This window comes from Rhinatrema bivittatum, chromosome 5 (genome assembly GCF_901001135.1).
Source record: "Rhinatrema bivittatum chromosome 5, aRhiBiv1.1, whole genome shotgun sequence".
In the NCBI taxonomy this organism is placed as follows: Eukaryota; Metazoa; Chordata; class Amphibia; order Gymnophiona; family Rhinatrematidae; genus Rhinatrema; species Rhinatrema bivittatum.
The window spans coordinates 235701281-235717629 of NC_042619.1; the positions used below are offsets into that span (position 1 = coordinate 235701281).

At 43.3% G+C, this 16349-nt stretch overlaps 2 protein-coding genes across 4 annotated transcripts in view; one reads left to right on the forward strand and one right to left on the reverse strand.

Annotated features, from left to right (window-relative positions):
* The window catches only part of SETD4 (SET domain containing 4), a 148997-nt gene that overhangs the window by 37644 nt on the left and 95004 nt on the right, over positions 1–16349 (forward strand). Inside the window, exon 1 of one of the 2 annotated variants that reach the window (XM_029603502.1) lies at positions 12030–12123. The exons of the other annotated variant lie outside the window; for it this stretch is intronic. The gene's annotated coding sequence lies outside the window, so the exon portion shown is untranslated. Of the gene's footprint in view, positions 1–12029; positions 12124–16349 lie in introns of those variants that run through there. 2 annotated transcript variants of the gene reach the window in all.
* LOC115092549 (carbonyl reductase [NADPH] 1-like) lies at positions 1348–11490 on the reverse strand. Of its 2 annotated transcripts, none has more exons than XM_029603516.1 (4): positions 11377–11490; positions 5030–5341; positions 3934–4041; positions 1348–2177 (listed from the first exon to the last, which is right to left on the reverse strand). In XM_029603516.1, exons 2-4 carry the CDS (start codon positions 5313–5315, stop codon positions 1741–1743), a joined length of 831 nt encoding a protein of 276 aa, XP_029459376.1. In that variant the 5' UTR covers positions 5316–5341; positions 11377–11490; the 3' UTR covers positions 1348–1740. The 2 variants fall into 2 exon arrangements, with proteins under 2 accessions (XP_029459376.1, XP_029459375.1); XM_029603515.1 differs by having other exon boundaries at positions 11278–11464.

The window sequence follows — 16349 nt, forward strand, 5'->3', positions numbered from 1 at the left end:
CATTCATGCAGACATATTATGCAGACCTCAGTGTGGTGGTTTACACATGACAGGAATTCCTCACCAACGTCTCTTGGTTTTGCTTGAACATGAAATGGAGCTGGAGGTCAAAGATGAGGGGATAGAACTCCTCACATCTAACATCAGGTGAGATAATCACTTAACCTGTACTATCCTCCACCAAGGACATGCCACCTTATTGTATTTAAACCCTTAACCTTCCCAGCTGCAATCTTGCAGTTTAGGGCTGTAAAATGTTTAGTTCCGTGGTGGGGCTTAAGTTTGAAGCCCTTTCAAAGAAGGACAGACAGGATGTAGGAATCTGTGACTATGCCACTCCTGATGTTTAGGGGAGATGGCGAGTAAGGAACCCTATTTTAGAGGAGAGCAAGCTAGAGCTAGGTCTGCTTTCTGAGAAACACTGACCCTCACAAGAGATGGTTGCCATGGTTAGGAGTAAATCAGGCAGAGTAGAAGCTGTTCTTGTAGCATCACACAAAGTCAAAAGCACTGGTGTCTGCAGCCAGAAATATTGAAGGGGGCGGCAGGTAGGTAGAGATGGAGGCAGGAAAGTTGATATTGTCACACATCATGCCCATCCCACTGGCATGGTTCCTTGCATTTTCTACATGCATTAGTGTGTTCTTCTGTGTACCACTGTCATGGGTGTAAGCAAGGGGCTATAACAAACATAGGCCAGATTGAGCCAGTGAGTGTGTGGTAACACCTGCTGCTTGGGGAAGAGAAGACTGCTTATTTTCTCAAATGTCGGTTCACTAGAAGAGAAGACGCTTATCAGATGGCAAAATGTCTGTGTGGTGAAGTTTGTGTTTTGATGATGTGCATTTATTCCCCCATCCCCCCCAATAGCTTTACAATGGCCAGATCTAGCTGAGTCAAACTTTCTATGGAGGTAGGGCAAGGTATCTGACTTTTCAAAGTTTCAGAATGATCAGATAAATGCTGTAGGAGATACTCTTCCATTTTTCAAAAATAATTTTTTTTCAGGGGAAGGGGAAAGCAGGGCCACAGAAGATTGCCAAAATGTCCCACTTTTGCCAAAGAAATTGACAGGGAAGGGGTAACTACAGCTGTCTATAGTGGCAGACCTTGCACCTATTTTAATTAATACAAGATGTTAAGCCTGGTTGGCATAGGTACTTTTGAAATGCTGCTATACTTAGAGGGGGTATAGCTTTCTTCGCCCCTGTAGTCGGTTAGTGAAAATTCAAAGACAATCCACAGTAATGAACCCCATGAATTATACTTTGATAAAACCTCCAAGGTACAGGTAGCAGACAAGACTTTCTATCCATTAACAACTGAATAGGAGGAGCATCACTGAACTAGATGTGTACTGAAAATTTATTAAACTTTGAAAGGAAAGCCATCAACTTTATTAAATGTTACAGTTAAACAGTGCTGTATTAAAGTGTAAATGCACAACTACTGTAGAAAATGATTTATTGTTGGATGTTGCAAAGACAATTGACTTTTCCAGAGCAAACATGGGTAAGAAAAACATTACAGGCTAAGTTATGAGCACAGGGAGGTTGAATAGCCATCAAATGAGCAGCTGAGAACAGATTGGGGGGGGTCTTCAGGTACTGCCACACTCTCCTAAATTAAACTGTTCTATGCTTCACATGGGCCACATTTTAGAGGCCTTGGATAGAGAGAACAAATTGTTAGTTCTTGGATCATGCTTCTTACAGCAAACAAAAAAAAGAGGCCGCCCACTTACCATTTCTCCACCTTTTTTTCACTAACATATTGGCCATGAGGCCCATCTGTATTAGGAGGTAATAGAGCCAAATACACTGGGGTCTCAGCTCCCTCATCTGGAGATTTGGTTGCCTTAGGGCCTGCCATGTCTGTCCTCACCCATCCTGGACAGCAGGCATTGAGGAGAATCCCCTCTCCTTTCCTGTTCTCATTTAACTTTCTTGCTAGAATCCTGGACAAGACGGTCACCCCAATTTTGGAAACGCCATAAGCAGTATTGGGCCAGCCCTCTTGGCTGTGCATCCCATCTTTTGTGTCTTTAATAAACTTCTCCATGAGCGTCGCCAGCTCCTCCTCGGTGATGGTCTCACTGCGGAACTTCTTCTGCAGGTTGGGGCTGCAGCTCGAGAGAGCTCTTACACTAACCATGCTGGAGACATTCACCACTCTTCCTACAAGAATGAAAACATGGATCCTGTGCATCGTACTTCGACACAGTAAGAACAAGAACACAAGTTATTATTAGAAGTTTTGTTTTGTTCACTGGGTAGGGCAGAAAACTCCTCAGAAGACTTTCAGTTTCTTGCTCTGACTAAAATCGCAATTGTCCCAATTATCGCTCTATTGTTGAGGTAAGCCTTCAACTTTGCAGAGCCTGAATGCTTCTGCTACTGGAGCTATTCTCTACTCTTCCTTGAAAATTAGAATACTTTTGTTAGTAGTAAGTGTTCCTTCCCATATAAACTTGGGAAACAAAGTATAACAACTAATCACAAAGGAGGAAAAAAATGAAATTATTCCTGCATAGCAGTGGCTAAGTGGAGCAGGAATCTGGGATGCAGACGCTGGGCCAAAGCTTTGAGGTGGGACTGATGGTAGGGCAAGTGGTCCTAATTAAACTGTAAATTGTCCCATAAGACTGAACAAGCTACTGGGGGACTTGGAGTAGGCAACTAGTCTTCGAGTGCTGCAAGCTGGTGGGATTTTCCAGATAGCCACACTGAATATTCATGAGATGCAGTTTTATGCATTGCCTTCACTGCATGTAAAAACAGGTCATGCATATTCATGTGGATATCCTTAAAATCCCAATCGGCTTGCAGCACTTGAGAACCAGAGTTATCTACCCTGATGTAGACAAAACAAAGATTCCAATGAGACTGGACTGCAGAAAGTCGAGAGGTCAATCAATATCTAAATTTAACTAAGCGACAGATGAACTCCGCACTCTGGATGAACATAATTTAGAGTGCATGCACATTTTTTGGGATCCCTGGGCTATACATACAATATCTAAGACTGGTGCAGGAGCACCCACTCTTGAACTGACGCATAGAATCAGTGGTGTAAATTGTGCCCAAGCAGCTCCTGCAGGGAAGGGGGTCCCAAGGAAGGAGGAAGTGGCCCACCTGCAGATGCTCAGGGATCTTCTGAAGTGGAATCCCGCTGGGGGTCCTTTCTGAAGTTATCACTTAGGGGGGGCCCTTAATCTGAATTTATACCACTGCACAGAATCCATCACTGCCTCAAAAGATAAAGGGCCTTCAACTTCAGAGGAACAGATGTGCAAAAGTGGGGACACTGCAAAGCTACAGCCTCTAGGGAAAAAAAAAGAAAAGGTAAATGCTGCAATTGCAGCATTTTCATCCTTCAAGGGAGCAATTTTTTTTAAGGGAGATTCCCCCAGAGTAAACACTATAAAGCTGAGCAAGTGTGGATGGGCAGACAGGAAGGTCCATGTGGTCTTTATCTGCTGTCACATTTCTATGTTACCTGGGAAGAGGGCCCCTTTGAAATTTGTTGCACCCTCCCCCACCCCTCCAAGGGGAAAAGAGGCAGCCCCTGAGGCAGAACTAGGACAGTGCTGATAATGTCTTTGAAAACAGACCATGTTAGGTGATTAATTTTCTGCACATTTCCATGAGCCACTGGATGTAAAGCCAGAGCTTTAACTTTATCAGTCATATTACAGAGCTTTTGCATATTTAACCTGTTTAATTCTGATTTACCCTTTAATTTTATTGTGATCCACTCTAAGTGGCTGACAAGCCATGACAGGTGGAATATAAATCCTTAACTATATTGGACTATCATTGTAAGTGATTTGGTGTAGCACATTAACGTCTGATAACTGCAAAGGCAAGAGAGTGCAGGGAAAGCATCTTCAATAATACTGTACCAGTCCAACAGTCGTCATACTGAGCTTACCATTTGCTTTTATCAATGGCAGTAACTCCGTGCAGACATCCTTGGTTGCAAAAAAGTTTGTTTTTAGGGTCACTTCGGCTTGGATGTGGAATGGAGTGGTGTCAGCAACTTTTAATACGACAAAAGAGGGGGAAAAAGAAACATCAATAACCAGCTAAGTTAAACAGCCTTATTCTTTAGCAGTGGTAAGCCACATCCCATACTGTACATGATGCAGAGGTTACAGAGCTTGGATCTGTCAGAAGTTAGATTCAAACCTGGTGGTAGATAAGACTGAGGTACAGCTTCTGACCACAATTCTCTTCCCTCACCCCCACCCTGATAAGAGACCCATAAGCAGATATTCACATTCTGTATTGCCACAAAGGCTGAAAATTGAATGTTTACCCTTGACAACCCAAATCCTCACATGCATCCAGCTACCATGACTCCTGATCTCTACGCATCCCATGTCGGAGCTTTGAGCACACATCCCTTTCCTAATGGGTAAGTTTCAGAAGGACTCAAATCTACCACATCACCCATGAAGACCACGGCAGAATGAAAACACCACTTTCTCACAGCTTACAACTGAAGCAACATTCAATGTGAATGTCTGCAACAAGTCCTATTTTCAATGTCAAATATACCAAAGATGGTCCCCACAAGCTTTTTACATGAATACAATGGGTACCATTAATCCTCAAGCTGTCTGATGCAGTTTACTAAATATATTGTTAATAAAAATAAAAACAATGTGGATGTCCAGTGTTTCATCCAAATAAGAAAAAAAGAAACCTTTGCAGCTAAATGAAAGCTTTCAAAGAGGTGATGAAAAAAGGGAACGTTACTCAGTAACAGTGGGATAGAGTAGGGACAAGGAGGTAAGAGTAATTTCATATGGAGGGGGTGCAGACATATCAAACCCATAAACAGCCAGCATAAGTCAGGTAAAGTCTATCAAGGACACTTGCGAAACTGGCTTTACGGGAGGTTAACAAAGAAACGTAAATCCTGGTTGCTGAAAGCGTCAAAGCACCATAACGGCAAGTAAAGAGTTCCCCTACATTTATTTACAAAGCAAATTAACGTTTTAGACATCACACTTTCAGTGTACCTTTGAAAGCAATCCCTGCGTTGTTGATGAGCACATCTATGCCCCCGTACTCCCGCTGCAGGAAATCCCGGAGGTTCCTGATGCTCTGCAGGTCCGTGATGTCCAGCTGGTGGAACAGAGGTTTCAAACCTTCTCCTTGAAGCTCTTTTACCGCTGCCTCCCCCAGCTTGGTGTCTCGGGCTGTCAGGTACACGTCCCCGGTAAACTGCTTGCACAGAGCCCGCACTATAGCAAACCCGATGCCTTTATTACCCCCGGTCACCACCGCTACGCATACGTTGGCCATCTTCGAGCTAACAAGAATCAGATAAGCTGGAGAGAGAAAGCAAAGCAATCAGACACAGAATAGGATAGAAGATAAAGACAATAAACGCCATCTAATCTGCCCAGTTTTATTCCTGGTGCAGCACCATCAACCCCCAGTTGATCTGTAGCTTTCCCCTCACTTTTTGCCAACTTTAATTTGTTTTTATTTTAAACATCTTATATTCCACTGCTTCCAAAAAAAGTGTGTAGACTACAAATTACAAAATCACATTTATTTGGAATCCTCCGTGCTTATCTCAGGCTTTCTTGAATTCTATCACTAATTTTGTCTCCACCACCTTGACTGGAAGGCCATTCCACGCATCCATCACCCTTTCTTTCTATGAAGAAATATTTCCCAATGTTCCTCCCAAGTCTACCTCTTTAGAGCATCATATCATGACCTCTTACTCTAATTTATTTTACTATATTTTACTATTATATGGTGAGTTTTTGGTTGTGATCTGCTTAAGTGTCACTGGCATACTCGCAATCTAGATATGTAAATAAAAAAAACCCAAAAACTCTTCTCTCTGAAAAAGGTTTGTTTCTCGTTCATTACCTTTACTTTAGATATATCTGAATGTCTCCATCCTATCCCTTTTCCTCTACAAGGTATAACATATAGATCCATTAGTTTCATCTCATGGGTTTTAATGAAGCCCCTGCACAGTTCTCTAGACCAGTGGTTCTCAACCTTTTTCCCATCATGACACACCTGACAGGCCACGCTCACATGTGTGACACATTGCTCATTACAATTCACGGCGGAAAAAAAAAAGTAAAGGTCCGGTAATTATTTTTATTGTTTAAAATGACACAAGGAAAAGATACATATTCTGTCTGAACAGAAATTGCATAAATAGTAAACATCCCACAACAAAACAGCACCAATTTCCAGCACTTAAACAGTAACCACCTTACCTAAGAAAAGGCAACACTGAAATATTACACCAGGCCTTAGGACACCAATATATCTCCTATTAGGAAAACGGACCAAGTCAGGCTGCTATAGAGCCCTCACAGAAACTACATGCCAGCAGAGAACCTCACCTGAATCACATGTGCTGACCCTCACCTAATAAGGAATAAAGAGACCAAAACGCATAACTAGAAGCATGCAGACAAAACCTGAATTGGAAACTGCAACAAGCCAGAATCTCTGTATGCAGTGTAATATATGAAAAAAGAAACATCACCCATCCTTATAAAACAAATCAAGAAATATAAAATCAGTAGAAGTAAAACTATACTAACAAAAAGAACAGATTATTTCGAAACAGCTGATGAGTGGAATATCCAATAATTAAAAACTCATATAAAAAATTTCTAGATACCAATAAAATATTTCAAAATAGCAGACACAAAGACCCAGTAATGAAAAATAAGGATACAAAATTTTTTGCTCTGCATACCTGGAAACGTTTGATATCCAGGTGCCCTGAGATTGTTCTGAATTAGCAGGAGGAGGGGTGGTTTGCTTGGAACTTTCTCCTCTCTCTGTCACATACCAGCGCTCTCTCTCTCACACTGGCTCTCAATTACACACCTATACACACATGCTCTCAGTCACTCACATATACACATGCTTTTTCTCTCACTTATATAGGCTCTTAGTTACACATTTACACACATGCTATTTTTTCACGCTTACACAGATAGGCTTTCAATCACACACGGGGAGCAGCTGGGTCAGTGGGGGACCGGGAAGTGGCGACACATACATGCTGTCTCTCTCACACACACTCATTCACATGCTTACAAACATGCTCTCTTTCTCTCATTTACACACAGGCTCTCAATCACATACTCACTCACCTAAACCAGCTCTCAATCACACACAGACACACATGCTCTCTCTCTTACTTATACACACAGGCTCTTAATCATACATACACATGATCTCTCTCACACACAAAGGATCTCAATCATACATACTCTTTCACACAAACAGGTTTTCAATCACAAACTTACACATACAGGTTCCCAATCATAAACTTACATTCATGCTCTCTCTCACAGACAGGCTCTCAATCACAGACATTATTATTATTATTATTAATAAAGGCTTTTATATACAGACTTTCTTGGTACAAATCAAATCAACTCGGTTTACATCGAACTAAGCAGAAACTATAAACCAATCAACAAGAGACAATTTAAAAGGCGCATAAAGTTACATTATAACAAGGATGCCTTAACTGCTACCACATACATACTCTTTCACATATACAGGCTCTCAATCACACACATACATGCGATCTCACACACACACACAAGATCTCAAACACACATGCTTGCTTCCTCATTCACTCTCTCTCCCCCCCCCCCCCCCCCGGAACTAGCAGCAGCAGCAGCCTCCTCCCAACCCTAACCTCCTTCATTTTCAGCCCTCGTGGAGGAGGAGTCCCATCGGCCGCGGGGGTTGACGCTCTTCATTTTCCTCCAAGCCGCGCTGCACATTCTTCAGATCGCGACTCTCTTCTGTTCATCGGGCCGATTCTGACCACACTAGCATGGTCTCTTCTTCCCGCGCACGCACCCTATGCTCACCACTTCCTTTTCTGGGCTGCGGGAAGAAGAGACCATGCCGATGCCGCTGACTCCAGCTGTCCTGCCGCGTACCGCCCGGGCTGACAGCATTTTAAGCCCAGGCGGAGGAGGACCGGGGAGCAGCTGGGTCAGTGGGGGACCGGGAAGTGTGGCAACACACCTGCGTGTTCTTGGCGACACACTGGTGTGTCATGACACACCGGTTGAGAACCACTGCTCTAGACCAATTTCACCCTTTTTATATCTATTTGCAGGTAGGACCTCCATCACTGGACAAAATATAGTCACAAATGTATGAAGTTAGTCCAACAAATAAGGTATCACCTACAGTTTATCAGGATGTAAAATCCCGACAAATCTTTTGCATTTCAGGAAAACTCTAGTTTGCATGAGGCTCCAAGGGGCTACTCAAAGGTAACATCAGAAAATAATTTCTGGGGCCAGGCCAGTGGCAAGTGCTGTGTGGTATTAAGCAGAGAACCTGGATTTGATTTCTGAGTTAAGTATTCCCTTCCCCAGGCTTGCCAGGGGAGGGGCTGCTGCAGTATTTACACCCCTGGAAGGTAAAGGAGCAACTCAGCCATCACTCACGGGTGAAACCTAGTGCTCAGATTTAGGGTCCACGTCAGTTGAGCTCTGGGGGAAGCCATGGTTTACGACCCCTTGTCCATTCTAAAGTTCTTTCACTCCTTTCCTATCTCTTGCACCTTTATCGTTAGCCAACATATCCTCACCAGGGGGTGGGTGGGTGGGTCAAGTAGCTTGTGGCCTTCAGCATCAGCAAGTGTGTTGGAAAAAATATTCCCAATCTAACAATATCAAAAAGGGATTCCAAACTTCCCATCTTAAACTGTAATCTAATTATCCACTGTTAAGGCTCCTTCGCCAAAGTCCCAGAAAATCCTCTCCACCCTTGCCTGACTGGATACTTGAGCAAAAAGGTATTTCATTCCAATCTTCTGGGAGGCAGTGAGGCAACCCTTCCCCTCAGACCAGAAAAATACAAACAAACAATCTTCAATAGCAAACCTCTTCTCCTTCAAGCTCCTGCATAAGATCCAGAGGGGATCTTTAGCTCTCCTACACCTTTGTTCATGATCAGGGCATGAGCTTATGAGAGACAGCCTGTGTGTGCATGTGTGATTGAGTATATGAGGGAGAACCTGTGTGTATGACTGATCATGTGAGAGGTATGAATGTGGGTGCGACTGAGCATATGAAAAAGAATGAATGAGCATATGAAAAAGAACGAGTACATATATGAGTGAGCATGCCTGAGCATACGAGTGTGTGAATGACTGAGCCTGTATGTGTATAAGATTTACCATGTGACAGAGATCGTCAAGTATGTTTGTGTGTATTAATGAGCATGAGAGAGCACAAACGAGCATGTGTGTGTGTGTGTGGGTATATACAATTGAGCATGAGAGAGAGAAAGCATAGATAAAGTTTGGATGCAACAACTCCCTCCTCTCTCCCTGCTAATCCATGACAATCTCAGGTCATCTGGAAATGAAAGTTTCCAAGATATGGACAGCAGAGGATTTTTTAAAAATCCTTATCAGTTTTAATTATTGGGTGATATTTGATGTATCAACTGTTTTAAATATTTTATTGACTTTTGGAAGTGAATAGTTTTTAATTATTAGTATAGTTTACTATTTATGATTCTTGATTTTATTGTTTGAAGTTTGAGGAATGGTGGTATTTCTCTTTTTCCATAGTTGCACTGTATACAATCTGGCTTGTGGCTCCCAGTTCAGTTTTTGTCTGCACTTTCTGTTTACACTTTACAGTCTCTCTATTAAGAATTTGGTGAGGGTCTGTCTTGTGTTTGGCACGTGAACAAGGTGAAGTGCTCTGCTAGCTTGTAGTTTTTGTGTGGGGATCTATAACAGCCTGGTTTGTTCTGCTTTCTTAATAGGAATTGTTTTGGTGTTTAGCACCTGGTGTAATATTTGCAATGTTGCTTTTTCATAGGTAGGATTAGATGCCGACAGTTAGCGCTGTCTTGGTATGGGAGGTTTAGTATATTGAAATTGCAATTCTGTTTTCTCATAGCTTTCTGAGGACCAAGCCTACACCTAACACACTACCACAGGCCTAATACCATATTGGTTCCAAGGGCCTTTTTTTTTTTTTTAACTTGTTTTGTAGGGTTTTCTAATTAGAATCATAGCAATGCATGAAAATATAATATAGATATTGTAAGTGATGGGATACATATTCAAAAAGCCATTTAGACTAATAACTGCAAAGTTATCTGTCTAAATGGCTTAGCAGCATATTTAAAAGGCTTATCCGGTTAAATTCTAGCCAGATAAGTCATGGGTATTCCTAGGGTGAGAGGCAGGCATTCCAGGGAGGAGCAGAGATAGCAGATTAAATTAACATGCCATAGGACAGGTCTATAGTTAGCCGGTTACCATATCTCCGGCAAACTAACTTAGCCAGGTATATTCTGCAGCATGGCTACACTACTGAATATCCCAGTTAAGTTAACCAGATATGTGCATCTGGCTAACTTAATTAGCCATTCAACAGCTGAATATTTGCCCTGATATTTTTAGCTCTGAATGGCCTTTCATGTAAAATCTGAATAATATTTAATCATGTGTGGGGAGGGCATGACTAGGAAGGGGGATGACACCTAATGGTTGACTGCAGGGTTCTGAAGGGAGCCTTGGTGCACGGCCTCCCAGCCCAGGACTGATACTGCAATGACTGGATTAAAGAAAGTGGAGATGAAAAAGATATCCCAGTGCATCTTGAAGGCTCCTGGTGCAAAGATCTCGCTACTGGTTCTGACTGAGTTGGAAGCCTAAAGGAGCCAGAAGAAACTGCTGGGTGAAAATAAAATTCAAAGCTCTGTCCCTTTAAACGTCTCCCAGCTCATGGTGTCCTGTGTTGTGCTCAGGTGTGGGCTCACTTTTTCAATTTGCCATAGGTGCCACATGGCTTGGGTAAGGTTCTGGCCCATTCCGGTCCTCGAGAGCCAGAAACGGGCCAGAATTTCAAGGCAGGCCCAACAAATATTCATGCCATAGATTTGCTTATACTCGAAGCAGCGCATGCATCGTCATTGCGGATACTCTGAACACCAGACCTGTTTGTGGCTCTCGAGGACTGCAGTTGGCCACCCTCGCTATAGTTTGTCCAAGCTGGTGACCTTTACAGCACCTGCTAACGTTCAAGAGTTAACAGCAGTACCTAGCGACTGCATGTAGAAGCCCAGATATTTCCTAGACCACGCCAGCATATTTTTAATTGCAATTAATACGCGGATGGTTCCCCAGTCCCTCCCTAGACATTTGCAGCTTGCGCTTGCTAGGATGAACCCATGTCCCCATGCAAACTTTTGCACGCTCGGATTCCTCCTTGCTGTTTACCTCCTCCTTTTCCGATTAACGTTCACAGAGCTTCTCTGGCCGTAAAACCACACGAGGCCAACGGAAACCGTTTGTCCCTCAATGTCACGCAGTTCTTACCGCTAAAACAGATACACGTCCTTAATATCTCCGTTAAATATTATTAGGGAGTCAAGGCGGGTCAAGCTAAAGAGAGCGGGGCGAGACCCGCTAAGCCAATCATGTTGGCCGCTCTTTGAGTAGTGGGCGGGGCTGTGAGGCAAGACGAGGCTTGGCACGCACAGGCTCCGTTAGAACGTAGATGCTGCTGGGGTGATTTGTTGCAGGGAAAGCAGACGAGTGGGAGGTACTAGGGATGTGGCTGGGAGGGAAACGTTTTACCTGTGACTTTGCCTTCTCCCCAGATAAGACTGTGCCAAGTAGTAGCAGAAAAAGCAGGTGCAAATCTTTGTTAGTACTTCCCCCTCCAGACTACTTTCAAAGGGAAAGAACTGGTGCAAAGTGGGCAAAATTACTTGCAGGCTGCAACAATGTGGGCATTTCTGAAAATGGCTCCACTAATGAGATTAGTTAATGATATAATGCAGATGATGGGAGGTTTCTATGTTTGCAGTGAGGTACAGAATTTTTCTATTATACTCTTCAGCAGTCTAAGCACCGTTTTAGGGTATGTAACAGACCTCATATCTCACTTGGCTGCAGTACTTTCCTTTTCACCTCTCCTTCCTTATCACTGCCCTTTGCCCGACTACTTTTTTTTTGTGACCTTTCTAGGAAATGAGTATGCTCCAGCTTTTTCACCAGTGGAACAGGAATGCTTCAGTGAGAAACAGCCGACTGTCTGAATGTGCTTAATTTGGCAGGAAGGTTTGTGGCAGATTTCTAGTAACTGTATTGGTGTGGGGTGGTAGCAGTAGGCACATGCCCCAGCTTTTATTATCGAAAATTTTTTTTTTTGTTATACATCTATATATTTTAAGTATAACACCCACTGTGTTGTAACCATGAGAAATCTTTAAAACATTCTTTAGTGAAATTTCAAAAAAAAAATATTTAGAAGTCAGTTGAAAGTTTCATACATTTACAGGCCGATACAGTACAGTGTGTTCTGGTGGAGTGCACTGTTAACCTGCATTTGGACGCACGTTTGACGTGCTAGCTTTACCCCTTATTCAGTAAGGGGTAATAGTGTGCTGAAAACGCGCGTCCAACCCCCCCCCGAAGCTAATAGCGTCCGCAACATGCAAATGCATGTTGATGGCCCTATTAGTTATGCCCGCGCAATTCAGAAAGTAAAATGTGCAACCAAGCCACACATTTTACTTTCAGAAATTAGCGCCTACGCAAAGGTAGGCGTTAATTTCTCTCGGCACCAGGAAAGTACACAGAAAAGCAGTAAAAACTGCTTTTCTGTACACCGTCCGACTTAATATCATGGCGATATTAAGAACATAAGAACATGCCATACTGGGTCAGACCAAGGGTCCATCAAGCCCAGCATCCTGTTTCCAACAGTGGCCAATTCAGGCCATTAGAACCTGGCAAGTACCCAAAAACTAAGTCTATTCCATGTTACTGTTGCTAGTAATAGCGGTGGTTATTATCTAAGTCAACTTAATTAATAGCAGGTAATGGACTTCTCCTCCAAGAACTTATCCAATCCTTTTTTAAACACAGCTATACTAACTGCACTAACCACATCTTCTGGCAACAAATTCCAGAGTTTAATTGTGTGTTGAGTGAGTCCAATTAGTTTTAAATGTGCCCCATGCTAACTTCATGGAGTGCCCCCTAGTCTTTCTGTTATTCGAAAGAGTCAAAAACCGATTCACAACTACCCGTTCTAGACCTCTCATAATTTTAAACACCTCTATCATATCCCCCCTCCGCCATCTTCGGAGGTCCCAAAATTTACAAATAGTTAAAAATTAAAAAAAAAATTTTTTAGCATGGGCCCGCGGCTCGAAAACCGGACGCTCAATTTTGCCGGCATCCGGTTTCCGAACCCATGGCTGTCAGCGGGTTTGAGAACAGACGCCAGCAAAATTGGGATTTTTTACATCTATCCAGGATTATTAACAGGGTTGAAGGGATTATACTCTTAAAGACTCTAGTAAAGGCAAAAAAAGAATTGTCAGTAAAATATAGAAGAATGGATGCCATTTAAAGTGTTTCTTTTGGGACATCAGCAAGTGAAAAAAGAAAAAAAAATTGTAAAAAAAAAAAGTAAAATGAGGAGGTTGGAAGTTGATTACATCCACCAGACTAAATGTATGAAACTATCAACCGACTTCTAAATATATATTTTTTTAAATTTCACTAAAGAATGTTTTAAAGTTTTCTCATAGTGACAACACAGTGGGTGTTATCCTTAAAATATATACATATATAACAAAAAATATTTCTTCCAAAAAATGTTTTAGATAATATAGTACAGTGATGGGACAATACAGTCCCAGTGTGATTGATTATATCTATAGTTCACTGTTTTAGTGATGGAGTTAAGTTTAGGTGTGTTCCAGCTTTGAGTTAAGCAGGCCATGCACCCTTTGGGGTAGATTTTCAAAGGGGTACGCACGTAAGATACGCGCGTACCCACCCGAAAACCTACCCTAAACCCCCCCCTGCGCGCGCCGAGTCTATTTTGCATAGGCTCGGTGGCGCACACAAGCCCCGGGACGCGCGTAAGTCCCGGGGCTTGCAAAAAGGGGCGGTTGGGGGCGTGGTCAGGGGCAGGTTAGGGATTGGGGGCATGTCCGGGGTGTGTGTGGGCGGTCCGGGGGCGTGGCCGAGTGCCCCGACACAGCGGCCTGTGTCGGGGCCTGCTGTGCCGGCGCGCGTAAGTTACTACTGCCCGGAGGCAGTAGTAACTTCTCCGATAAAGGTAGGGGTGGGGTGTAGATAGGGCCAGGGGGGTGGGTTAGGTAGGGGAAGGGAAGGTGCAGGAGGGGGGGTAGAAAGAAAGTTCCCTCCGAGGCCGCTCCGGAGGGAACGGGCAGCGCGTGTAGTACTCTGCGGACGCAAGTTGCACAAATGTGCACCCCCTTGCGCGCGCCGACCCTGGATTTTATAAGATACGCGCGGCTACGCGCGTATCTTATAAAATCCAGTGTACTTTTGTTCGCGCGCGAGTATGTTTTTAAAATCTACCTCAGCGTGTTCCAATAATGACACATTTTAACACTCTGTGAAGTAATTGGGTATCATCTTGTTTTTGTGCCCTTTCTCTCCTTGCTTCTGCCTCTGGAATAAACTACCCCCAGTCATCCAGAATGCCCCTCTCTGAAGGCTACAAGTTTGAGTTTTCCCATAATCACATCTATCTCCTAGCTAGCTTTATTTTGCCATCATTCCCTTGACAATGTACTTTCTAAACTACTTTGCTTAGCTGTATGCTTCCTTACTGTGGTAAACTTAACAGTAATGAAATGCATGTATTTATGTAAATAAATATATACAAATTGTTCTACATATATCTCTGTTAGTAAGTGAGAAGTACAATTTTTGTAAAGGGGAAGATGTACACCAAGCAGAGAAAAAAAAAAAGTAATAAATATTTCCCCTGACTCCTAGAAGACATGAAATGAAGCAAAGGGGAAGGGTGTTCACACTATTTCCAAGTCCTAGCTAGAGTATTGTAAACAAGGCCATCAAATGGAGATCTAATCTGGATAGCGCTCTCCACAGTATACAGTCAGATTTTTCCTTAGTATACAATTACCCTATTTAATACAAGGGAAATTTGTTTAGCTTTATTGGACGATGTAAGGCAAAAGAACTCAATTGTACCCGGACTGCTGCAATGCAAGAAACATATTTCTGTCTTAAAGGCCTGTTTACTAACGTGCGCTATTCATTAAAGGCTTTACCCTTTAAGTGGATAGTGTGTTAAAGTGCTGCAATTGCCTGCATTAAAATTTGACTTTTATTACCTATGAGCCTCACAGGCTGGGGTGCTACTCTTCTGCTATGTTTGGCACAGGGAACGAGAGAACTTTACACCTTTGAGCCACCTTCAAGTATCTCCCTCAGCATCTCTTCTATTCGCCCCTCTTTTCCACCTTCAGCTGCCTCTCCCTGCTGGAGGCGAGCAATAGGCCTCCCACGCCTACCTCAGTGCCAGCTCCATGTCTTCTCCTCTGCCGCATCCCGTGGGGCCTCCCTTATTCTTGGCCGAAAAAAAAAAAAAGTATCTGTCTTGCAGCTTGTTCTGATCGCACAGTACCCATACACTGCTAATCAGGCAGTTTAACCAGATGCTGATCTTCCAATGAAGGCACCTTGTGTTTATTCCAACAGGTAATCAAAACGTATAGGGGCCGATGCAATAAAGGCGCGTAGAAAGCGGGCGCTGAACAGTCAGCACCCGCTCTCTTAACGCGTACATGGCATCCCAAAGGGGGGGGGCGCCATGCAATATTTAAATTAGGGGTCGGCGTTGTTTATTGGCGTCTGCTTCCCTTACTGTTGTACGGTGGTCACGAAAAACGACGCCAGGTTTATCGGTGTCTGTTTTCGGGACCGGCCAACAGCAGTCACGAAAACAGACGCTGGCAAGTGTCCTGCCCAGACGGGTGGGGGTGTGCTCTCAGACTTGTAATTCTGCGCATGCGCCTTACGCTTGCTACTGGCTGCGGTTTGGTGTATCGTAGCTTTTCTTAGCTGCAGCGATCAAGCAAAGGTTTGTGTTTAGAAACAACATTGGGCTCAGATAAAATAACTTGAGGGTGGATAGAAATATTTAATCATTTTTATTGTAGGTAGTCGTATTTTTATTTCATGACAAATGTAGGTGTGCGCACCGTGCTGCTGGGAAGGAGCTGGGACTGCTGAGCCATTTTGCTGCCCCATGCAAAACAATTTCCGTGTTGTCCCTCCCGTATTTATTAGCTGTGGACAGCCACGAAAACAGACACCATTAAACTTGGCAATCGTCGACTTTTTTTTTTCTTTTATTTCTTTTTTTGATGTGCACATCTATGAACGCCTGCTCCTGGCATGCGTTAATAGGTGACAGTTAAATGTGCGTGGGGAGATGCACGTTTTTCTTTTTGTATCGGGAGTGAATGCCTAATTGCCTCATTCACATGCAT